Here is a 26,689-nt window from a genome sequence, read left to right as displayed (position 1 = left end):
ACATCACCTAGTGTTTTTTTCTGTGTAGACAACACTTCCAGGTGGCAACTGACAGTGTTGAAACCCAGGGAATCAAAGAGGAGCAGAGTGTAGGCCGAAGCCTGCAGTGGAGCAAGTTGAAAGGGAACCTTTAACCCCCCCCCCCAGGCATTTGTTGCTGAAAGAGCCATCTTGTACAGCAGTAATACTGCACATGGAAAATGGTGGCTCCGAAAATTATGCTCCTTGCAAACGCTGAAGTACACACTCATATAATGTGTCCCCTCACACCGTCAAACCATCCCGGAAGTGGGACTTTCCTTTGTAATGTGACACAGCACAGCCGTCATTCCAACCCCCTTGGTGCCGGGCACCACCTCCTCAACGTTGTTTGGTTCTGTCACGGAGCCCGCACTGTAATGTTATCCCTTGGCCATGCACAGTTAGCGGTGCCCGTCTTCTGACATCATGTAGGTGTCAGGCTGGCAGTGCCTGTGCGTCCAAGCTGCCCGAGATCCAACCTTGCAGTGTCATCTAATGTAGTCCCACTGCGGGCCAGGGATCCATGGGCATGCGCAGTGCATATCATCGCCTCTCACTCACCTCCTTCCTGCTTCTTCAGACTGTGCGGCGTCACGGCCGTGGCATGCTATTAGGGATCAGCTGACGCCGCCTAGTCTGAAGAAGCGTGAAGAAGGGGAGTGAGAGGCTAGTATATGCACTGCGCATGGCCATGGATACCAGGCCCACTGTGGGATCACATTAGACGACACTGCGAGGTGTGATTTCGGGCAGCGTGGACGCACAGGCGCAGCCAGGACGACAACAAATGATGTCAGAGGACGGGCAGCGCAAACTGTGCATGGCCAAGGGATAACATAACAGCGCAGGGTCCATGACGGAATCAAACAACGCTAAGGAGGCAGCGCACGGTGCCAAGGGGGTAGCAATGACGGCTGTGCTGCGTCACATTACAAAGGAAAGTCCCACCTCCGGGACGGTTGGACGGTGTGAGGGGACACATTACATGAGTGTGTAGTTCAGCGTTTGCAAGGAGCATAATTTCAAGAGCGACCTTTCCCTTGTGCAGTATTAGTGCTGCACATGGTGGCTCTTTCAGTAACAAACGCCTAGGGGGGGCGGGGACAGGTCCCCTTACATTTTAGTTGTGCCAGCGTGGCGGTCGCATGACACGTTGCCGGATACACAGCTGGGGATCAGCTGACGTTACTGAACCCCAATAACAGAGGTTGACTGTGCACACAGCACTTCCAGGCACCAACTGGCGGTGTTAGAGCCCAGGGACAGCAGGAGGAGCAGATTGGAGGTATTGCCGCACACACAGCTGGGGATCAGCTGACGTTACTGAACCCCAATAACAGAGGAGCGACTGTTGACTGTGCACACAGCACTTCCAGGCACCAACTGGCGGTGTTAGAGCCCAGGGACAGCAGGAGGAGCAGATTGGAAGTATTGCCGCACACACAGCTGGGGATCAGCTGACGTTACTGAACCCCAATAACAGAGGAGCGACTGTTGACTGTGCACACAGCACTTCCAGGCACCAACTGGCGGTGTTAGAGCCCAGGGACAGCAGGAGGAGCAGAGGAACAGAGTGTAGGCCGAAGCCTGATTGGAGCAAGTTGAAAGGAAACCTTTAACCCCCCCCCCAAGACGTTTGTAGCTGAAAGAGCCATGTTGTGCAGCACTAAGGATGCAAAAGGAAAAGGTTGCTCTTTTAATTATGCTCCTTGCAAACACCGAAGTAAACACTAAAAATGTGTCCCTTTATACCGTTAAACCGTTCCGGAGGTGCGAATTTCCTTCGTAATGGGACACAGCACAGCTGTCATTCCTATCCCCTTGATGCCGTGCGCTGCCTCCTCAGCGTTGTTTTAAGCTGCCACGGAGCCTGCGCTGTTCTGTTAGCCCTTGGCCATGCCCAATTAGCGCTGCCTGTCTTCTGACATAATTTGGTGTCAGGCTGTCAGTGCCTGTGCGTCCACGCTGCTCCAGATCCCACCTCGCAGTCTCATCTAACGTAATCCCACTGCGGGCCTTGGAACCATGGGCATGCACAGTGCATAACCTCGACTCTCACTCCCCTCCTTCCCTCTTCTTCAGACTGTGCGGTGTCACGGCCGTGGCATGCTAGGGATCAGCTGACGGCGCACAGTCTAAAGAAGGCGGAGGGAAATGAGCGAGAGCCCGAGGGGAAGATATGCACTGCGCATGCCCATGGATCCCAGGCCCGCAGTGTGACTCAATCAGAAGACACTGCGAGGCGGGATCTCGGGCACCGCGGCCGCACAGGCGCAGCCAGCCTGACACCAAATTATGTCAGAAGACAGGCAGCGCAAATAGGGCATGCCCAAGGGATAACAGAACAGCGCAGGCTCCGTGACAGCTTAAAACAACGCTGAGGAGGCAGCGCATGGCACCAAGGGGGTAGGAATGACGGCTGTGCTGCGTCACATTACGAAGGAAAGTCCCAGCTCCGGGACGGTATAACGGTATCAGTGAACACATTTTATAAGTGTTAAGTTCTGCGTGTGCAAAGAGCTAAAAAAAAAGAGCTACCTTTTCCTTGTGCAGCATTACTGCTGCACAAGATGGCTCTTTCAGTAACAAACGACGGGGGGGGGGGGGGGAGAGGTTCCCTTACATTTAGGTTGTTGTGCCAGCGTGGCGGTCGCAGGACACATTGCCGGCTACACAGCTGGGGATCAGCTGACGTTACTGAAACCCAATAACACTGGGTCGTATGTTTTTACTGTGCAGCCTGCACTTCTGAGCCGCAACTGGCGGTGTTGGAGCCCAGGAATAGCAGTTCAGGTGGTAGAAAGATGAACACAGCAGGAGACCTGGATGACACCCAATTACTTAATCAGGCAGAGGAGTGGCAAATTCCTGCGAGATCCAGGCCTGGTTCATTTTCAGGAAAGTAAGCCGGTCAACGTTATCGGAGGATAGTCGCATGCGACGGTCTGTTAGTACACCACCTGCGGCACTAAAGACACGTTCCGATAAGACACTAGCCGCAGGGCAAGCCAGCACCTCCAATGCATACTGGCTTAGCTCTGGCCATGTATCCAGCTTAGAGACCCAAAACTTGAATGGGGAAGAGCCGTCTGGGAGTACAGTAAGAGGGCAAGCCATGTAGTCTGTCACCATCTGACGGAACCGTTGCCTCCTGCTGACTGGAGCCGCCGGTGATGGTGTAGACATTTGGGGCGGGCACACAAAAGTGTGCCAGAGTTGTGCCATACTGGGCTTGCCTTGGGCAGAGGCACTGCTTCTGCTCCCTCTTTGGGCAGAGCCTCCCCCACTGCCTCGACGCACTGAGCTGCTTTGTAAAGCACTAGCAGCACTCCTCTCAGTTGGACAGGAGAAGATGATGGAATTCACCAGTGTGTCGTGGTACTCCCGCAATTTACGCTCCCGGGTCAACGCAGGGATGAGGTTTTGGACGTTGTCCCGGTAGCGAGGATCGAGGAGGGTGAACACCCAATAATCAGGCATGTTGAGAATGTGGTCGATGCGGCGGTCGTTTCTCAGGCACTGCAGCATGAAATCCACCATGTGCTGCAGAGTGCCAACCGGCCCAGAAACGCTGTCCCCTGCTTGAGACATGATCTCTGCCCGCTCGTCATCACCCCACCCTCGCTGTACACACTGACCACTGGACAATTGTGTCGCTCCCTCCTCTGGACGGAGCTCTTCCTCCTCCATTGACTCCTCCTCATCCTCCTCACAAATTGGCCCCTGCGTACCCCTTTGTGAGGAACCACGTGGCGCTGACTCTCCAGAAGCTGATGGAAAAGGTGACTCCTCATCCTCCACCTCTTCCACCACATCATCCCTTAACCCTTGCAAAGTTTGCTGAAGCAGGCAGATAAGGGGGACAGTCATGCTGACTAGTGCATCATCTGCACTTGCCATCCGCGTGGAATAATCAAAAGGACGCAAAACCTGGCAGACGTCCTTCATAGTGGCCCACTCTGTGGTTGTGAAGTCTGATCGGCGCTGACTGCGACTTCTTTGCGCCTGATGCAGCTGGTACTCCATAACTGCTTGCTGCTGCTCACACAACCGCTCCAACATATGTAACGTGGAATTCCACCGGGTAGGTAGGTCACATATGATGCGGTGTTCCGGAAGGCGGAATCGGCGCTGCAGAGCAGCAATGCGGGATCTGGCCAAGCTGGAACGCCGCAAGTGAGCACACTCTAGGCGGACCTTGTGCAGCAGGGCATCAAGATCCGGATAGTCCCTCAGAAAACTCTGCACAACCAAATTGAGCACATGTGCCAGACATGGGATGTGAGTGAGGTTGCCAAGGGCCAAAGCTGCCACCAGATTTCGGCCATTGTCACACACTACCATGCCTGGCTGGAGATTCGCTGGCAGTAACCACACATCGCTCTCCTGCTTTATGGCATTCCAGAGCTCCTGCGCTGTGTGGCTTCGATGCCCCAATGAAACTAGTTTCAAGACGGCCTGCTGACGTTTGGCCACGACTGTGCTCATGTCGGTCATAGGTAAACGTTCACGGGTCCATGTGGGGGTGGACTGTGACGGATCCTGCAGAGAGGAATCAGAGGAACTGGTGTAAGAGGAGGAGTCGATGCGTACAGACTGGATTCCTGCAATCCTTGGAGTGGGCAGGACACGTCCTGCGCCACTCGCACGATCTGTACCTGGCTCAACAACATTAACCCAATGGGCAGTGAGGGAAACATATCGCCCCTGTCCATGCTGACTGGTCCACGCATCGGTGGTGAGGTGGACCTTGCTACTGACGGCGTTCAGTAGCGCATGTTTTATGTTTGCCTCAACATGCCTGTGCAGGGCAGGGACAGCCTGCCTGCTGAAGTAAAAGCGGCTGGGCACCTTGTACTGTGGGACTGCCAATGCCATCAAGTCACGGAAGCTGTCAGTCTCCACCAGCCTGAACGAGAGCATTTCCAGGGACAACAGTTTGGCAATGCCTGCATTCAGAGCCTGTGCTCGGGGGTGGTTGGCCGAGAATGCCCGCCTTTTCTCCCATGCCTGGACTACCGATGGCTGTAGAGTAGACTGGGAGTGTGAGGATGACTGGGAAGGTGGTGCTGTGGGTGGAATTACACTAGGTCTCTGGGAGGAAGCCAAACCAGCTGTGCGTGAGCTGGAGGAAGAGGCAACACGAGCTGAAGAGGTGGTAGCTGCCGCTGTTGGTTGGCCTACATCTTCAGTGTGTTTCTGTAACTCCACCGCGTGCCTGGTCCGCACATGTTTCCACATATTTGTGGTATTGAGGTTGCTGACATTTTTCCCTCTTTTTACTTTATGATGACACAGCTTGCATTTGACAAAACAAATGTCATCTGCAACTGTGTCAAAAAAGGACCAGGCACTGCAAGTCTTGGGAGCGCCCTTTTTGGCTTTGGAAAGAGACAGGCTCCTAACGGGTGCCAAAGTGGAGGCTACAGGCTCCGCAGTCTTCCCCCTCCCTCTCCCTCTTTGGCCCGTAAGAGGAAGCTCTTCCTCTGAGCTGCTCCCACCACCTTCCTGTTCCTCACGCCACGATGGGTCAAGGACCTCATCATCTCCACTACCCTCTGCCACCAACTGCTCCTCCTGGGTAGTCTCAGCAGCACAGTACGCACGAGAAAGCGGCACCTGAGTTTCATCATCAGATGCGTACTGCGCTGTGGTCACCGGAGGCACTGGCCCACCTGCCTCTTCAGAGTCAGAGAGAAAAAGGTGTTGGGCATCACTGCACACTGCCTCTTCTTCCATTTCTCCAATGCTGCTTGGCTGGCCCCCTGTTTCCAAGCCAAGAGATTCAGAGAACAGAAGTAGAGACGGCTCCTGTCCTGGGCTCTCTGACTGCCTGGCCAATTTGGCAGGTGGTGAAGAGACAGATGGCTGCTCTCCAGTGCTCTGTGCCTGAGAGGATGTGGCACTAACTGAAGTCGATGCCGAGGCGTTAGCTGCCATCCACCCGACAACGGCTTCAATTTGGTCTTCACGCAGCAGCGGTGCACGGCGCTCTCCGACAAAGCTGCGCATGAAGGACTGTTCCCTGCTGAAACTGAGTGACGACGAGTCACCGGCGCCCGCAGCAGGCACAGAATCACCACGTCCTCTCCCTGCTCCTCTCCCTGCTCCGCGCCCACGCCCACGTGCCTTACTCCCTGCCCTCTTCATCTTGGTTGACAGATAAAGATAAGCAGAAAAGTACTAAGGCCTTAGTGTGCTTATTCCTGTAATGCTCCTCCTAACAGGTGTAAGAAACACTAATGTTGTAAATTGTGGACTAAACTTTATTATTTTTCAAATGTGGCCTACACAAGTGTAAGTTGTGTTTGGTGAACTTAACCTTTTTTTTGGTGCAGATCGGGCTACAGAGCTAGTTTAAATCACACGGAGACCGTGCAGACAGCCGTAAACGGCGCTGCAAGGCCAAGAAACCCTCCTCTAGGTTATCCTATATAGTGTTTTTCCACTATTTAGCTGGATACAAGTGGAAAGACACTAATAGGAATTTTTTTTTTCAAATTTTAAACTGGCTGCACTATTTGAAAAAAAGGAAATTGTTTTTCAAGGTATGAGGCAGTAACGCACCCTGAGCTGAATCCAACCGGCTATGGCTGCACACAGACTACAGGGCGAGCTGCGCTCACACAGAGACCGTGCAGACAGCCGTAAACGGCGCTGCAAGGCCCCCAAAAAAACCTCTAGGTTATCCTATGTAGTGTTTTTCCACAATTGAGCTGGAGACTGGTGGAAAGACACTAATAGGAATTTTTTTTTTTTTTCAAATTTTAAACAGGCTGCACTATTTGAAAAAAAGGAAAATTTTTCTCAAGGTATGAGCCAGTAACGAACCCTGAGCTGAATCCAACCGGCTATGGCTGCACACAGACTACAGGGCGAGCTGGGCTCACACGGAGACCGTGCAGACAGCCGTAAACGGCGCTGCAAGGCCAAAAAACCCTCCTCTAGGTTATCCTATATAGTGTTTTTCCACTATTTAGCTGGATACGAGTGGAAAGACACTAATAGGAATTTTTTTTTTCAAATTTTAAACAGGCTGCACTATTTGAAAAAAAGGAAAATTTTTCTCAAGGTATGAGCCAGTAACGAACCCTGAGCTGAATCCAACCGGCTATGGCTGCACACAGACTACAGGGCGAGCTGGGCTCACACGGAGACCGTGCAGACAGCCGTAAACGGCGCTGCAAGGCCCAAAAACCCCCCTCTAGGTTATCCTATGTAGTGTTTTTCCACAATAGAGCTGGAGACTGGTGGAAAAACACTAATAGGAAATTTGAGAAAAAATGTGCAGCAGGCTGCACTAAGAGCAAAAAAGAACAACTGTGTGAGGCAGTGTGAACCCCCCCTGAGCTGAATACAACCGGGTATATGGCTGCACACAGACTACAGAGTGAGCTGCACACACACACACACACAGAGACCTTGCAGAACGCTGTTAAAACAGCGCTGCAAGGCAAGAGCAAGGTGAACAGTGAAGAACACACAGCGTTTTGCTAAATTAGCCTTTGGAAAGGAAAATAAAGCAATTAGCTAGCTCAACTGGCCCTCAGTTAGAACACAGCGTCCTGTCCCTAACTGAAATCACAGCAGAGTGAGCGCAAAATGGCGGCAGCGCTTTTTTATAGTGCAGAGTGACATCATTTCAGCAGCCAATCCAAGCCTTGCCAGTACTTACATGCCCACCATGCTAAACAGGATGTGCCCACACTTTCATTCATTCCTCATTGGCTGCTGCGTTCAATTTGAATTCTGGGAACTTCCGATTCCGGTATCCGATACGCGGGAAGTATCGGAATTCAGTATCGGAATTCCGATACCGCAAATATCGGCCGATACCCGATACTTGCGGTATCGGAATGCTCAACACTAGTTATCACTGCAGAAAACTCCCAAACCATAGACAAGATGTGCAAGTGTAAGAAGTATTTCCAATTAATGATTACATAGGAAATTGCAATTTGCAGACTTCTCATTTTGTCCGTGATGTATCTGTTTACACCTATGTAGTTAGTACCATACTGTTATAAGAAAAGTGTAATATTGTTGTGTAGTCACTAGTGTGCGGCACTCCTGAAGTCACAATTACATTGGCACAGTAGCCATTATTGCAACACTGCAGTATATTGCCACCTGAACTGACTGTCTCTCTGGACAAATACTGTTGCTTGGTAGGATAAGGTTATATAGAGTGTGGAAAGGTTACTGGTATAATACTGGAGGAGAGTTATAGGTCAGTGAGGATGCTAGCTACAGTGATATGAACCTGGAAAAATTCACCAGCACACCAGAGGGGTTAATCGGCCATATTAAGGGCTAGGTTTTTGTGAACAGCTAAAGAGTAGGGTGGGAGGCTGTTCACCATATCTCCATCCACAGGGTGTGGTCCAGAAGGTAAATGCGGCGACTTTGGACTTATTCAGTGTTTGGTGTGCCTGGAGATGAGATCTCCAGAGCTGTGCTCGTATTAAACAGAAGTCAACTTTGTTTTTTTTCCCTGAGTAGGTGGATCCCCGCAGCCAGACAGACTGTACTGTATGCTGTTTTGTTTTTTCCCGGTTATGCCAGAAGGCCTGTGTTTGTTTACATAATTTTGCAATAGTTCATGCAGTACATTTTTATAAACTTAAGGGAAAGTGTTCCAGTGACTACCTCTTTGAGCAGCTGTGTGAGCCTATCTACCACAAGAGGTACACTGTGTATGTGAGGATACGTTGGCCTTGTATTGTATTCATGCACCTTTTGAGTTTATTATTCTTGCCTATATAGCACCATCATATTCCTCAATGCTTTACATACATTTTCATTACTGTCCCATTTTGACTTACAATCTAGATTCCCTATCAGTATGTCTTTGGAGTGTGTGAGGAAACCCACACAAACACGGGGAGAACATACAAACTCCGTGCAGATGTTGTCCTTAATGGGATTTGAACCAAGGACCCCAGCGCTGCAAGGAGACAGTGCCAACCACTGAGCCACCGCGCTGCCCATAAGTGAGTTTACTAGACCTCAAATTTTGTCTTAGGCTACTTTCACACTAGCGTTGTTTGCTGTACGTCGCAATGCATCGTTTTGGAGAAAAAAACGCATCCTGCAAATGTGCCCGCAGGATGCGTTTTTTCTCCATAGAATTGCATTAGCGACGCATTGCGACATATTGCCACACGTCGTGTCGTGTTTTGGCGGACAGTCGGCACAAAACGTTAAATGTAACTTTTTTGTGCGTCAACTCCGCCCCCTCCTTGCCGGACCTTACAATGGGGCAGCGGATGCGTTGTAAAACTGCATCCGCTGCCCCCGTTGTTCTTTTTTTTCCGCAGTTTGCGTCGGTACGTCGGGCCGACGCATGGCGACGGCCCCATACTGACGCTAGTGTGAAAGTAGCCTAAAACACATGCTGACTCTTCATACAGTAATCTCAAAGCTAAAGTTTTGAAAAATTCTAACTAAGCAGCATGGCTCCTGGTGTCTCAGGGGGAGTCACGCTTATGTAATGATTTGTACTGGTGACTGCTTCTGAGAAGCCTTCTCATCTCTAAACCTAAGGTGTACCAACATCTCAGCACATTACCATATTCATACACATAAGTCTGATACTCGACAGGTACTCGAGAACTATTTCCTCCCAGACAAAACAGTGTCTGACCTTACTTTTTTAACTCTGCCGGCCCCACAGTACTATCCCTTCCTCGTGTTTATCTTATTGATTCACATGATGAATCTCTCAGTTCATTTTCCTTTTCTCTTCCATTTGACATTGAGAAGCAGATAGAGTTAACGTCCAGCTTGTAAATGCCACGATTTTGATCAGGAATACGATTTGACAGAGATTATTCTGGCCCGTGGCTTTCTCATCTGCTGGAAGTGCAATTATTTCTGTAATTATGAAATCCCTCCACAAATTGTATTTAGGTAAATTATTATTTTTTTCCTGTATATTTTTGTCTTTCGCCCTGAGGTATTAACAATTTCCTATTATTTACATGATATTCATATGTCTATACAATGGGGATGTTATGGTGACAATCACATCGATTTCTGAAAGTTCTGTGGAGATAACTGGGACAGTCGCAGAAATTTACACAACCAAAGAGTCAGCAAATCCTTAACGACTCCATACAAACTAGATTAAAAGGGAACCTGACATGTCTAAACCCCTTATAAACCTGCAAGTATGTTGTAAATCTGCAGGTTAATAGCGTTCTAAAGCCGTGTGACTGCCGCAGTGAATGTCCCGCTGCTGGGAGGAAATTAACTTTATTCTTCCTGGCAGCATCAGGCTATCAGTCATAGAGGCGCGGCTTCAGTCACCATTCAGTACATAGTGAGCGGCTGCTGTAACCGTGTCCCTGAGCTGACTGACAGCCAGCTCTGCAGTGCATCAGTGGATGCCATAAGAAAATTGTCACTACGACATTTGTTAGTTTTATTAAAGGGTGTAAAAGAGACTTTTGTGTCTGCCCCTGAAGAAAGCAACTTGCCTAGTGTGAATATTGACTTGCGGTTGTATTGTGTTTTATCGCGGAATGTGAAATGTGTAAAGTGCAATGTAAATAATGCAAAGTGTTATAAGTATTGATGCTGCTTTGTGGGTACTGCAATGTAACGCCTAAGGTAACTCTGGTACACTCAGCTCAGGGGTAGGGATAGTGTAGAAAATAGGCTAGTACTTAGGTAGTGATAGATAGGAATATTAGATAGGTAAAGCAGTGGTGGTTCTTATTAATGTACAGTAATAGGACTAGTGTAGGATACAGCTAAGGTTTTGGACCAGCCCATCATGGGAGTGGACAGGAACAAGTAAAAAAGGGAATCACTTCCTTGTTTTAGTTATTTAGAGAGAGTTAGAGAAGTTGAGGTCCGTGTGAAGTTCAAGTTCAAGGTGCAGTGTGCTGGAGGCATGTGGAGTACATATCATTCTAGCAGTATGAGGTCATACCAAATTTCCTGCTGACATTCCGGTAGCATGCGGGGTTTATGGCCTGAACTAGGCCTGGAGGAGTGAGCCTTATTCCCTTCCATACAGAGGAAGCCAGAAGGGGGAACGCGTGAGGACAATTTAACGGATCTCAGGAGTGCTGTGTTGCCATACGGGAAATCCCTGGGGCTAGCAGGAGGATCAAGCATAGGGATAGTCCAAGCTAAACATAAGCAAGAGCTTGACATGTACTGTGCTGATAGAACTGAATCTGGAGGGTGCTGTGCTGTGTGTTGTCTGTGTGCTATTCATTTTGTTCTTGGCAGCACCCACACATAAAACCTCCTCATCTGAACCAGACCTAAAGATAGCCAAACTCACTAATATCACCTGAGGATCTTACATTTATGATGGACTTCTGACCTTGACAGATAATTTTGGGGAAGATAAGGATTAGCCATTTTGTTCTCAGGAGTCTGTCTGACAGGCAGTGTCTTTCTCTGCTCTCCTCATTGAAAACACATGAACTGTCAACAGGAACATTACAATGATGAAGAAGCCTTAATATTAAGGTTGGGTTGAGTCATAGCTTGAAAAAGCCTTAAACTTTTTGGCCCAAGATGGACATGGATAACCTGTACGTATCGAAAGTGATAAGTGTCTGATTGGGTTTACCAGCAGTCGCACCACAACCAATGATCACAAATTTTGAATTTGTGATCCATTTGTGCTCCATTCACCGTCTATGCATCTGCTGGAGATAACAAAGTTCTTCATCCACTATCCCCAGTAGTCTAATAGAGATTGATTGTCACAGTTATATGCATGCTCAACCATCACTTCATTCAAACAAGGAATTCGGGACCCTCATTTTTGTTTTTGAAGGAGGTACCAGTGTCGTGACCCTCATAGATCAGACACTTATCACATCTTAGGGACACACAACTGTATTTTATCTTATCAGAGAGAATCCAGCCAATTATGCTAATCACACCCTAATCAGAGTTTGATTGCAGTTTGATCATAGTGTGATCCCATTTTCTTGGATGTGAAAACGATGGAAAAAAATGTCTCCATCTTCTCCATTCTGTCAGTCCGTGAAAATTGGAATACTCTCGCATGTCATCCAAGTGCGGTATGATTTTTTCCGCAGACTCTTTGACTTGCATGGCTGAGTGTGATCCGAATATTGGATGCAAATTGTGTACACTGCAATTTTTTTTTTCAGAAAGACTCGGTTCGAGGAAAAAAATCAGACATGCACATGGCCCTATAGAATAACATTGGTCCGAGCGACATCTGATGTTTTGTCGGCTCGTACTGGGACCGAAAATACAGACATGTGCATGTGCACTAATGAATAGAAGTACAGAAAATAAAGCACATGGCTATAATCAGAGAAGACATCAAGGCTGCAATCACACATTGCTTCCCTATTGCCTTTTTGCCGGTGGTTGGGGGAAAAAAAATCCATGACGGCTCAACAAGTAAACGCATCCTTAGGCCGGGGTCACACTAGTGTATAATACGGCTGAGCGCTATGCGAGAAAACATTGCATAGCACTCGGACCAATGTTAATCAATGGGGCAGATCACATCACTGTTTTTTATCTCGGGTGTATTCTACGTGCGAGTGAAATAGCAGCATGCCGTGATTTTACGCGTATAACGTGCGAGTCTCGCCAATGCAAGTCTATGGGTGCGAGAAAAAATCGGACACCACACGGACCATCAGTGTGACTTGCGAGACATACGCACACATTTTCCTCATTTCAGCCCATTGAGCCATTAAATTCAAGGGGAAAAGCAGTGAGAAATGTAAAGCCATATGGACGTCATACGGATACATAGGTGCGAGAAAATAGCATTGTAAACGCATTACACACGGATCACCATACTGAGAACACTGGTGCGATACTCGGGCGAGAGAATCTGACCGATTTTTCATACGATGCGTCTGACTCTGGCCTTAATATGAGGGTCTGGCTGTGCCTTTCTTGGAAGGGATATGACATTTGTTATGGGGCTGTATGATTCCACACCTTCAGACTTGGAAGACTATTTGTTTTTTCCCTTTAGTTGGTTTACAGAGATCTTTGAAGGTAGAATAACTAAGAAAGACCCTTTGTGAGAACAGAATGCAATTATCTCTATAATTTCGTAAATTAGGAATAAACAAAAATGTAAAACTAAATCTTTTCTACTTAAGACAGAAAAAGTTTCCTACAGAAAAATAAAAAGCGACCGGACTTGTTTCTGGCAGTTAACAATGTTCATTCGGTTCTATTACATTCCTACTTTGAAGTGCATTCTGAGAAATGCGTTACTTGTACACTGCCATTCTGCAGCCTCGGGCGCGGAAGACTTTCTTCAGATGATACTTACATTTTCAGAGCATAATCCCACTTTCTAGAGTCACAAGGATCTTTTATTCCTTCATGAAAGATAAATGTCAGGTGCCCTTTTTTATTCCTTCTTGATCTGTCTACTGAAAAAAGACAATGAATAAAACATCAGCGTCACGCTCACTATCTAACAACCAATGTTCACCTCCGGTATCCAATAGCAGAAGCAAAATGTGTTAATAATTTATGGTAACATCATGATACGATTTTCATTTTTCCATTACAGTATAGTGCGCTGTTGCCTCCTTTTCGCAATCTCCACATATCGTTGTAAGGGTGTAATTAATACTCAAAACTCACAAGAGGTAGATCCATCTTCCATCACATTTTTTTTGCTCATTTTGTTATTATTATTAATGTTTCCAATTCTAAAACTATGAAGAAATATAAAGAAATTATTGACAAAATCCATCCACTTCACGGCTTGTACCGCGTATATAGCCGCATAACAATCCGATCATCGATAAGCGATCCATAATACCCCAAATATTAGCCGAACATTATGTCTACTGCCGTAAGTCAAAAGAAGAAGCCAGTGGAGAAACGAGAGAAAGAAATAGGAAAACAAGCAAAAGAGAAAAAGACAGAGAGAAGGAAAGATAAAAGGAGAAAGAAAGAAAGAAAGAAAGAGAGAAAAGAAATGAGGACAATTAAAAAAAAAGAAAGAGAAAAGAAAGAAGGAAAACTAAAGAACGAGAAAGAAAGAAAAGGAAAGAAGAAAGGAAGAAAGAAAAAAGAAAGACAAAATGACAGAGGAAGAGAGAGAGAAAAAATAAAAAATTTGAGGAAGAGAAACAATGAGACAGAGAAAGAGAGTGAAAGAAAGAAGGATAGAAAGAAGAGGAAAGAGAGCGAGAGAAAGAGAGAGAGAGGAGAAAGAGAGGGAGAAAGAACGATTGACAGAAAGAAAGAAGGAGAAAGAAAGAAAGAAAGAAAGAAAGAAAGAAAGAAAGAAAGAAAGAAAGAAAGAAAGAAAGAAAGAAAGAAAGAAAGAGAGAAAGAAAGAAAGAAAGAGAGAGAAAGAAACAAAGAAAAAGAGAAAAAGAAAGAAAGACTTTGTGGAAGAGAAAGAATGAGACAGAGAAAGAAAGAAGGAAAGAAGAAAGGAAAGAAGGAAAGAAGAAAGGAAAGAGAGAGGAAGAAAAAGAGGAGAGAGGGAGAAAGAAAGATAACAGAAAGAAGGAAGGAAAGAGAAGGAAAGAGAGAGTGAAAAAGAAAGTGAGGGGAGGAGAGACAGTGGGAGAAAGAAAGAATGAAAGAGAGAAAAAAAGAAAGAAAGGAAGAAAGGAAGATAGGTGAAAAAGAGAGCAAGAAAGAAGGGAGGATAGATGGCAAACATGAAAGTGAAGTTGTGGACCATAAGGGAAAAAAGAAAGATAGAGTGTACTACTACTAAAGGGAAAGTGTCATTAAAAATGTACATATTGTTTAAAAATCAAGTTTTTGCGTTGAATGTATTTTGAAAAAAACCTTGGCAATGTTTTTGTTGTATATTTTTACATATTATTTGTATTAAAAAAAATAGTAATCTGGCAATTTTCACACTGGTCACTGTTTTTTTTTTAGACTCATACTAATCAATATTTTCAAAAAAGAACACATAAACATTTTCCACAGCTGTGAGACCAGAGTAGTATTGAAGTAACTTATGAGCACGTGTAAAGGGGATCCTGAATGGAGGAGGAGCTGTGACGCCCCCTACAGTGTCATCAGCTGTGTACAGAGGTGTTACCTGTCATTGTAATCCTGTCTATGATAACAAGAAGCCTTGCTATGAAATCTCTTCCTGAAAAGACTAGAAGTGCAAAGACTGAGTGTAAAAAAGCCATGAAGGGTCATGAAGTGAAAAAAAAAGAACATTGCCAAAGTTTTTATTTTTATTTTTTTTATTTAATTTTTATTAAAAAAAAAAAATAGTGTACCACAAGAACTTAATTAAAACAATAGGTCATTTTTTGATAATGGCTTTCCTTTAAAAACAAGGAGACTTTATTTAGCTAACGAGTAAGCAAATGGCGGTCCTGCCTATAAATTGTTTCAAAGTAGCCAAAGATGTTCACATTGATAGTTTGTTCTCTGTCGGCTGCTGTAAAGGTTTCCATTTTTGGGAGAGGTCCATTCCTGACATCCATTCCCTGACCATGGGAGTGTTAGCTGGCATTCAATGTGGTGGGATATCTGCTCGGGAATAAGAGAAAGAAGCAAGATTTTGGGGTCCGTGGCAACCTCTTATTCTCTATGAGGAAGTATAGTTCAATGATAACACATCAGAAAGATTGAACAATTACACACTAGACCTCAAGCAGCTTGGATTGTGGCCTCTTCACTCTTCCTCCAGACTCTGGGACCTTGATTTCCAAGGTCTAGTGTGAAGTCTCCACAATCAGTGATGGTTTCGGGAGCCATGTCATCTGCTGGTGTAGGTCCACTGTGTTTTATCAAGACCAAAGTCAGCACAGCCGTCTACCAGAAAATTTTAGAGCATTTCATGCTTCCATCTGCCGACAAGTTTGTTGGAGATGGAAATTTAATTCTCCACCAGGATTTGGCCCCTGTCCACACTGTTAAAAGTACCAATACCTGGTGTAAAAACAACAGAATTACTGTGCTCGATTGGCCAGCAAACTCACCTGACCTTAACCCCATAGAGAACCTATGGGGTATTGTCAAAAGGAAGATGACAGACGCCAGATCCAACAATGTAGAAGAGCTGAAGGCTGCTATCAAAGCAACCTGGGCTTCCATAACCCCTCAGCAGTGCCACAGACTGATCACCTACATGCCACGCTGCATTGATGCAGTAATTGATGCAAAAGAAGCCCCGACAAAGTATTCAGTGCATTTACTGAACATACATTTCAGTAGACCAACATTTTGGATGTTGAAATCATTTTTTCAAGCTGGTGTTATAAAGTATTCGAATTTATTGAGATAATGACTTTTGGGTTTTCATTGGCTGTAAGCCATAATCATCAACATTAACAGACATAAACAATTGCAATATATCACTCTATTTGTAACGACTGTATCTAATATATGAGTTTCATTTTTTGTATTGAAAAACTGAAATAAATTAACTTTTTTGATGATATTCTAATTTTGTGAGATGCACCTGTAGTTGATGGAATGTATGTATCACAGAGGTAGTTGTCCTCTGTGATGTAAAGCTGGAGTAATGCTCTAGTGCACATAGATCTAAGAGGCTTGTGCATGTGGGTCAGGTTTATGGGCAGCCTGAAAGATGGACAGATCTCGCTGCCCACATACCCCACCTATGGGTGAGTTTAACATGATGAAATAATGTCTGTTAGTTTGACACATGGTGTTTGTGTGGGAGTAAGGGTACCGTTACACTATACGATTTACCAACGATCACGACCAGCGATACGATCGGGCCGTGATCGTTGGTAAGTCGTTGTGTGGTCGCTGGGGAGCTGTCACACAGACAGCTCTCCAGCGACCAACGATGCCGAGGTTCCCGGGTAACCAGGGTAAACATGGGGTTACTAAGCGCAGGGCCGCGCTTAGTAACCCGATGTTTACCCTGGTTACCAGCGTAAAAAAAACCAAACACTACATACTTACATTCCGGTGTCTGTCCCTTGCCATCTGCTTCCCGCACTCACTGACTGCCGGCCGTAAAGTGAAAGCACAGCACAGCGCGCTGTGCTCTGCTTTCACTTTACAGCCGGCAGTCAGTCAGTGCGGGAAGCAGACGGCAAGGGACCTGATGGACACCGGAATGTAAGTATGTACTGTTTTTTTTTTTTTTACATTTACGATGGTAACCAGGATAAACATCGGGTTAATAAGCGCGGCCCTGCGCTTAGTAACCCAATGTTTACCCTGGTTACAAGCGAACGCATCGCTGGATCGGTGTCACACACACCGATCCAGCGATGACAGCGGGAGATCCAGCGACGAAAGAAAGTTCCAAACGATCTGCTACGACGTACGATTCTCAGCAGGATCCCTGATCGCTGCTGCGTGTCAGACACAGCGATATCGTATGGATATCGCTGGAACGTCACGGATCGTACCGTCGTAGCGACAAAAGTGCCACTGTGTGACGGTGCCTTAAGAAGACCTCCTGTGTGATATCTCCAGACTGAGCCAATATACAGGATGCTATCCAGCCTGTTTGTTCTTGACTGTCTCTAAAGTGACTTTGTTGGAACTGTTTACTTCATTTTGCCTGCACTAGTGATTAGTGATGAGCAAACCCAACTGGAAAGTTCTGGGCTCGTACCTGACTCCTAGTGTTTGGTACGAACCCAGAATATGGACTTTTTACTGTACGTCCATTTTCCTGTTTGAGTTTGCCAATCTTTATAGATTGTTGAAAGGCTGCAGCACAGCCAATCAACATGCTTTTAGGGTGTGGGCACTTTCGGAACCATCACAGTGATGCCAGGTATTGGCCTGGCTGACACTGGCCGGCGAAGCATGTGACCCGGGCTATGTAAATGCTGGATCATGTGTGGTGCCATTATGCTCTCATTAGTGTAGGGATAGGACGCAGCTGGAGGGAGGGACAGATAGTGACAGTGCTCTCAGCAAAAAAAAAAATCTATGTGTACTCTGCAACCAATGGTAGTACTTTGCTAGTACTGTGCTAAAAGCTGCTGTATGTACTCTGCAAACCTGTCGGTGGGAGTATTGTCCTTTAAGCCGCTGTGTGTACTCTGCAACCCATATCTGTGGTAGCACTTTGCTAGTACTGTGCTAAAAGCCACTGTGTGTACTCTGCACTCCCCTGCCTGTGGGAATGCTGTCCTTTAAGCAGCTGTGTGTACTCTGCACCCCCCGCCTATGGGAGTACTGTCCTTTAAGAAGCTGTGTGTACTCTGCACCCCCTGTGTGTGAGACTACAGTCCTTTAAGCTGTTGTGTGCACTCTGCACCCCCCGCCTGTGGGAGTACTGTCCTTTAAGCTGCTGTGTGTACTCTGCACCCCCCACCTATGGGAGTACTGTCTGTGGGACTACAGTGCTTTAAGCTGCTGTGCTTACTCTGGACCCCCCGCCTCTGGGAGTAGTGTCGTTTAAGCTGCTGCGTCTACTCTGCACCTCCTCCGTCTTTGGGAGTTCTGCTCTTTAAGCTGCTGTGTGTGTTCTGCATTTCCTGTTAGTAGAAGCCATTGTGTATGTTCTTCACCCGTATCTGTGGGAGTACTGTCCTTGAAGCAGATGTGTGTACTCTGCACCCTTCTGCTTGTGGGACTAATGTCTTTTGAGCCACTGTGTTTACTCTGCACCCCTCTGCCTGTGGGAGTACTGTCTTTTAAGCTGCTGTGTGTACTCTGCACTAGTGATGAGTGAGTGTACTCGTTGGTCGGGTTTCCTGAGCATGCTCGGGTGACCTCTGAGTATTTATTAGTGTTCGGAGATTTAGTTTTTCTTGCCGCAGCTGAATGATTTACAGCTACTAGACAGTTTGATTACATGTGGGGATTCCCTAGCAACCAGGCAACCCCCACATGTACTTAGCCTGGCTAGTAGCTGTAAATCATTCAGCTGCCGGGATGAAAACTAAATCTCCGAACACTAACAAATACTTGGAGGTCACCCGAGAGTGCTCGGGAAAACCCAAGTAACGAGTCTACTCGCTCATCACTACTCTGCACCCCTCTGCCTTTGGGAGTACTGTTCCTTTAAGAAGCTGTGTGATTTCTAGTAGTCTGAGAAATAAATAATTGGCAAACGCCATCTCATTGCCATTAGTAGGCCAAAGAAATAATTTTTCAGGACCACTGTGTGTTTTCTAGTAGAGTTGGAAAAAAATAACTGGCATCAGCCAACTCGTTGCCATTTATAGGCCAAAGAAATAATTTCTCTGGACTGGTGTGTGGTTTTTTTGTAGTCTGAGAAATAAACAATTGGCATCAGCTGTCTCGTTGCCATTTCTAAGCCAAATACATCATTTTTTAGGTACGATGTGTGTTTTCTAGTAGTCTGATAATATATTAAAAAATTATTTTTCAGGACCGCTCATGCTCTGATTTTTTGGCTAAAGTGGAACTTCTGGGTTCTGTTTGTAGGAGTTCTCCTCTTGCGATCCATGGATATTAGACTAATTTGGGACTTTCCTCACGTCTTACATGGAATGCTATGGAGAATTCCAATAGTGGACTTTTATTAATCTATTTTTGATTAACAAAAGTTTTCTATAATACTTATGCATTATTATTATTGTTATTATTTTTTATTTAAATTGTTTACATTTTGCTCTCTTATATGTAACTATAACTTTCACCTAATTGATTATTACATCTCATTATGTGCATGTTTATACTTTGCACTTAAGTACATTATCACTCTTTTATGCCCATCATCCCAGAAATACAACATTGGTGTCTGCTCATATACTTTTGGGGCTTTTTACTCTTTTTATTGTATACAAAGAAATAATTTGTCTGAACCGGTATGGGTTTTTTAGTAATTTTCAAAAAGGAACATTTGGCATCAGCAGTATCGTTGCAATTTCTAGACCAAAGACATAATTTTTCGGGATGCTGATGGGAGTATTCATCAGCTGGCGCTTGAGCTCTAAATAAATAATTTAAAAATAAACATCGTGGGCTCCCCTGTAGATTTGATAACCAGCCAGACAAAATTCACAGCTTGGGGCTCCAACCTTAGCCATCAACGTCAGCAAAGCTGGTCATCAAGAATAGAAGGGTCCCCACTCCTTTTTCTTAAAGTATTTAAATAAATAATTTAAAAAAACGGCATGGGGTCCCCCCATTTTTGACAACCAACCAAGCTAAAGCACACATTTGGGGGCTGGTATTCTCAGGCTGGTAAGGGGCAATGGATATTGCCCACCCCAGCATAAAAATAGCAGCCCGCAGTGGCTCAGAAAAGGCGCAACTATTAGATGCACCAATTCTTCAGCTTTACCCGCCTCTTCCCACTTTCCCTGTAGCGGTGGCAAGTGGGGTTCATATTTGTGTGGTTGATGTAACCCTTGCATTGTCTGGTGACATCAAGCCCAGTGGTTAGTAATGGTGAAGCGTCTATAAGACACCTATCCATTACTAATCCTATAGTTGTATTGTAAATAAAGACACAGCCAGAATAAAGTATTTCTATTTAAAAATAACAAACACAGTTATACTCACTTAACGCCCATTCCATTGAAGCCAATGTCTCCTGTAATAAAACAAAAATAAAAACCAACAATATCTCTCACCTGTCTGTCGCTCTGTCCCATGTCGTAATCCATGTCTGGGGATGAACAGTTTTCAACCTGAACGGTGCCAAGATGCGACTGTCCAGGCTGAGAACCACTGGGGAATGAGCTATTGCTAGCGTAGCATCAGTGACATCATCGAGGTTACCACAGGTCACTGAGGCTGTGCTCCTAGCTGGGCTGAACTGCAGTGACATCAGTGAGATCACTGCTAGCACAGTGAGAAAAATCCTCACGGTGGAGTGGTGAGTTCACCGTGATAAATTTCTCCTGGTGAACTCATTGCTGCACCGTGAGACTTTTTCTCATTGTGCTAATGGTGATCACTGCAGTTCAAGGTCCCGACTGCAGTAACCTTGAGCAATAGTCCCATCAGCCAATGCCAGTGACCGGAGGTAAACTTTTTACCTCCGATTACAGATGGGTGCTTATGCTGTCATTTGACAGAGTGGGAACTGTGGCTCTCTGACCGGCGGTAATGATTTACCACCGATTTAAATTACTGGCATTGGAAATGTTGCCATTCCAGCTCATGGAGATTACCAGTTTAAAAAAACTGATGTTGGTGGCTTTCCTGCAGTAAGTTTCTATGCCCAGCACACACACATTTCTGACCAGATAAAATGTGTTATTTTTTCCCCTAGTACCTCAGTCCAGTTCATCCTCTTCCCTAATTGAACTTAGATGAATATCTATATAGGGGCGGACAAAGACAGAAGAGAACCCCTGTACATGGGCCTTTGTCAGTCCAATTTTTCGCTCCTTTATATACCGTATTTCGAACAGAAATTGATTACTACTTTTTGAGGTAGAAGTGTGCCGCCTTAACTCCTGGGCCTCTGTTCAATCGCACAGGTTGCACCAATGGTACTTCCATCCATGATGGATATATATCTTTTTTTCCAGCCATATTATTTATGGCCGTGATATTTAATGGTGTTTCTATGGGCAGAATGTTTCTTCCACATAAATAAGTGCCGTCTTCACTTCTTTCTTGCAGATGCAAAGTATCCGAATCACGCTAAGTCATTTAATCTTTGCATAATCCGTAGTTTCTCTGCCATGATATATGATATTTGTCCTAGGAGAGAATATGAAATGAAACTGTAGTGAAGAATATGAAATGAAGACGAAGTAATTTTATGCAAAGCTGCGAGTGGGATGCGAGTTTGCAGACTGTACTCTACGAGTCTAGCATAATGGAATTAGGTGGAACATTTGCTGGTGCTAAATTGGAATTGGATGAATGATGTTGCACAATATATTCTTGCGTTTTACGTAGTTGTATTATTTTGTATGCTGTCTTTTTACTGGGAGAAAGCGTTAAGTAGGTCGTCTCAAAACCAGTCACGAAGTATGAAGTTACAGTTCATCTACTATATTAATCTTATTGAGTTGTGGGGGAACGCTAATGTGGAATTTTATGTTGCTCATTGTTAAATACCATCCAAAAGAGTACAGTATAACTTTTAAGTCAGCCACAAGATGTGACCATGACGAAGTGCATAGGGGTGACCTGAGGGTGATCTATGACTCTGGGCAATGAAAGTCACATGAATCTTATCAACCATCATATTAAAAAATTACTATATTGGGGTCATAAAGTTTTTTTGCTTTTTCTACCATCTACAGGGATGCTATCATCTTTTTTTTTCATGTTGTGGTTCAAGTGGACATTGTGACCAGTGTGAAATGATAATAGGGGCAAACTGGACCCACAACTAGACTTTAGTGAGTGATGTATAAATGTAAGTGTTTGCCTTTTGTGCATCGATCTTCAGTCACTAGACAAATGCCAAAAGATATATTCAACTGAGCGGATAAGAGAGCATCTGACATAGCTTCAGACATCCGGCCACAAGATGGTGCCGTAGGATTGGAGCGTTGCCAAAAATGATTTATTATTAACTATAATTTATAGGGAATTTGTCACCTTGGAAAACACTATTTACCTGGAGATATGGGGTTAATCCACATGTAAATAGCATTGCCATGCTGCCTGGCCATTTTACTGAAAGCACAGCTAATGGGAGAAAATGAACTTATGTTCTCCTTGGAGCCACCAGCTTTCAGTCATAGATGTGTGCACAGAGAGAGTACAGTCACCACTCATTATATTGTGATTTGTAACTGTACAGTAAGCACAAACCGACACTTTGATTATCAGCTCACTCTGCACAAATGCGCGGCAAACACCTCTTCTGATCGACGGTGAAATCATCCCCGCTGGTCAGAGAGCCATGGTTCCCACGCTGCCAGAAGACAGCGTGAGCGATCAACTGTGATCGAAGGTATACAGTTTACCTCTGGTCGCTGGTGTCAGCTGACGGGACAACTGCTCCCATCATCCGACACCTGCTGCCGCTAATAACAGCGAGAGCAGGAGCGGTGGATGGGAGTATTCATCAGCCGCTCCTGCGCTGCAAATAAATAAAAAAAAAAAACGGTGTGGGTTCCCTTGTATTTTTGTTAACATGCCAGGCAAAACTCACAGCTGAGGGCTGCAACCCTCAGCTGTAAGCTTCATCAAGGCTGGTTATCAAGAATAAAGGGGTCCTCACGCCATATTTTATAATTATTTAAATAAATAATTTTTGTAAAAAATGGCATTTTTGACAACCAACCTTGCTAAAGCAGACAGCTGAAGGCTGGTATTCTCAGGCTGGTAAGGGGCCATGGATATTGCGCCCCAGCCTAAAAAAATAGCAGCCCGCAGCTACCCAGAAAAGGTGCATCTATTAAATGCATCAATTCTGGCGCTTTGCCCGGCTCATCCCACTTGCCCTATAGCGGTGGCAAGTGGGGTGATAGCTCTGGGGTTGATGTCACCTTTGTAATGTCCGGTGACATCAAGCCCCGAGGACAGTAATGGAGAGGCGTCTGTAAGATGCCCCCATTACTAACCCCATAGTCACATTGTATGAAAATACAGACAACAAGAATAACATCCTTTAATTGAAAAAATGACACAAACTCCATTAATAATCTTAATTAATCCATACTTACAACCTCACCTAATTCCTCCAAAGCCCTCGTTCTCCTGTAATAAACCAAAAATAATAAAACAATAATATACCATACCTGTCTGTCATTCTGTCCCATGCCATAATCCAGGGGTGTCAAACTGCATTCCTCGAGGGCCGCAAACAGGTCATGTTTTCAGGATTTCCTTGTATTGCACAGGTGATAATTTAATCACCTGCACAGAATGTTTCCAGCACCTTGTGCAATGCAAAGGAAATCCTGAAAACACGCATGGTCTGAGGCCCTCGAGGAATGCAGTTTGACACCCCTGCCGTAATCCATGTCTGGAGGAAAAAAGTTTTCAACTAGGACGGTGCCGAGATGCGACCGTTCAGGCTGAGAACCACTGGTGACTGAATTGCTGTGAGCGCAGCGTCAGTGACTAGCGGTGATGTCACTGAGGCTGCGTTCCCAGCCGGGCTGAACTGCGGTGACCTCGGTGACATCCCCGCTAGCACCGTTTATTGGTCCATGTTAAAGACATGTAAGCAGGAAGGTATTTGTGTGGTGCACGCTTCAACAGGTCCTCTAAAATTTTCCTAACTACATTGCTGAGGCTGTGATGCCTTGCCTTAACCATGGCTGGAGTCCATGGATTACACATAGCACTATCCAGGTATACTGTATATGATTAATGGAATATGCAAGAACATTGAAGCTGAATTAAAGTAACTCTTAGCCTCCCCAACAAGTTTCCCCTTGACAGGCTTCCCCAGGTGGATAAGGCTATAGCAATACCAGGCACAGTCACCCATTCGAATAAGCCAATGTGTCTGTGTAAACTATAAAGTAGTGCAGTGACCCAACATTGTTCTAATCGTCTCGAGTCCTGGATGCTAGAGCTATAGAGCTATATTAATCAAAAATTGGTGGCTATTCATCTGGACTTCTTTAAAGGGAACCTGTTATCTGATTCTTGATGTCCAAACCGATTGCAAGAGAAATCGGAGTCTAAAGATCCAGCCAGGGAACATAGCCAGAAATAAGACTAGTCCGGTTCTGCCCCCGTCCGGATCTAGATGATGGACAGATCTCCCTTTCGTGCGCACATAGGGAGAGTCCTGTCAATTACCTATAGCAACTCTGTGAATAGCCAGCCAGGGAAGAGCCTGGCTAATCTCATTTCCAGTTATGGTCTTGGCTGGAACATTTAGGAGAAAAATATACTTGACTACAAGCCAGGCTCTGAATAATATTTCCTGCCTTGTTTGAGCAGCGTGAAACAGATGACCGGTTTCCTTTAATATCTTGGGTTTGCCAAGAAATGATGTTTGGGTCATGAAAATTACATACTCATCTTATAATCTTTGTCCACTTGTAGCCATATCTAGTGTTGGGATGAAATCATTCTTTTTACCAATTATAGGTCACTTTGTTTTCATGTTTTTCATTTGAGCACGTTCCGCTTTTCCGTAGTGACTTTTTATTAGCTATTATGTTCGCAGCTCTCTGCAATTCCATGGAGGTTAGGAATGAAAGTAGGCCAGTACTTTGAAGTCAACTTTTCCGAGTGGCTTCACCTATGCATGTGACTGTTTCCAGGTACTTTGATGCACTGCCAAATTCTGTTAGCGAAATGTCATTTTATCTGGTCTCTACATATTCTACCCTTGTTTGGTTTTTGATGTTCAGTGTTAATCCCTTTATCTCGCTTTTTGATCCGCTGTGTACAACTACAAAACTACAGAAGGCAGTAATCCACAAAATTATACATGACTATATCGCTTTATCAGACAGGAAAAATATATCTAAAAATATGAAGTGTAAAAAAAAAAGGAAATCATTTTGGCACAATAATATTCACAAAAATATGAAAAATAAATCCACGTGTTTGTGCAGATTCTAATATAATTCTTCCCATATTCATCAATATCTATAATTGCATGGTATGAATCACGTCTTCTGTCAGAATAGAAATACATACGAGGTATTGATTCATAGAAATTTGGTATAATACCTTCCACAAATCTATTGCTGATTGACACTGATTAAAACTCTTATTTTTCGCAGCTTTTCGCACATTCCTTGGAAAGAAAGACGTTTCTCAAGATATCGAAGATGTGCTGGCAGAGACCAGGATACAGAGGAACACGCAATTGGTGTCTGTAATTGAACTTTTCAAGGATCGTTCGGTTCGGTGGCAGATAATAACCGTCATAGTGACAATGGCGTCTTACCAGCTGTGCGGCCTGAATGCCGTAAGTAACTACAATAAGTGACTCACAGTCTTCACATCTTCGCTTCCCATCCTCCTCCCAGTAGTCACAGCACAACTCTTCCTTACACAGTAGTCACAGAAAAACTTGCTCTTTGCCCATTAGCTGCTAAAAAAAAATCAACATCCCCGTCCTCATATGTTGTCAACTAGTGCACGCTGCAATGGAAGCCTTGAATAGAAGCCCCTTGGACTAATAGGCTCCTCTCTTAATAAATGTTGGGATATCCATGAACCACAAGCTCAATACTACTCAACTATATATCCCTGGTGTAAATTATAGTAAATCTGTAATGGCAATTAGATGTCCACACCCAATCTGCTAAGCCAAATCCTATTAGGAAAAGTAAAAAAAAATGTATATTATGCCAAAAATATTTTTACTTTTATTTCCTCATTCCACAATATCAGGAGACAAGCAATGATTTTATTTTCTCCATTTACCTCTGCCAGCTCCCTTCAAACAGAGACACTGGTTTCCCAGCCTAATAGAACTTATGTCTATGGTCTCACTCACACGTCCGTGTTTAAACACATGCGTGAAAATATTGTGTACAAAGAATAGAAGAATTGTCAATTTAGATCACTACTTATGCATTGGACATAAGTATCCCAGGAGGGTAGACAATATGTGGTTTGGATGTGGTGCAAGGAGTATGTGTAAGCGTTGCCCACATTTCCCCTGAAAGATGTGTATTGTTGCAATGAATTGTGAGAGGGTTACTGGCACAGTGTACGAGGGGAGATATGTGTCACTGCGCATGTTGGCATCAGTGGTATGAAACCAGGATATTTTTTCTCCAGTACACTAAGGCTGGAGTCACACTCAGCGTAAGACAATACGGTCCGTATATTACGGCCGTAATACGCTGAAAAGTCCCCAAAATAGTGGTCCGTAGCTCCTCCGTAGGCA

The 26,689-nt window shown here is 45.0% G+C and overlaps 1 protein-coding gene across 7 annotated transcripts in view; it reads left to right on the top strand.

The window, feature by feature from the left end:
- Window positions 1-26,689, top strand: part of SLC2A9 (solute carrier family 2 member 9) — a 574,319-nt gene that overhangs the window by 313,552 nt on the left and 234,078 nt on the right. For all 7 annotated transcript variants that reach the window (XM_069744845.1, XM_069744847.1, XM_069744851.1 and 4 more), the window contains one exon: window positions 25,572-25,759. In XM_069744845.1, the coding sequence (XP_069600946.1) occupies window positions 25,572-25,759 (188 nt within the window). The remainder of the gene's footprint in view (window positions 1-25,571; window positions 25,760-26,689) is intronic.

Source organism: Ranitomeya imitator, chromosome 1 (genome assembly GCF_032444005.1).
Source record: "Ranitomeya imitator isolate aRanImi1 chromosome 1, aRanImi1.pri, whole genome shotgun sequence".
Lineage (NCBI taxonomy): Eukaryota > Metazoa > Chordata > Amphibia > Anura > Dendrobatidae > Ranitomeya > Ranitomeya imitator.
This window is presented reverse-complemented; position numbering and strand designations above follow the sequence as displayed.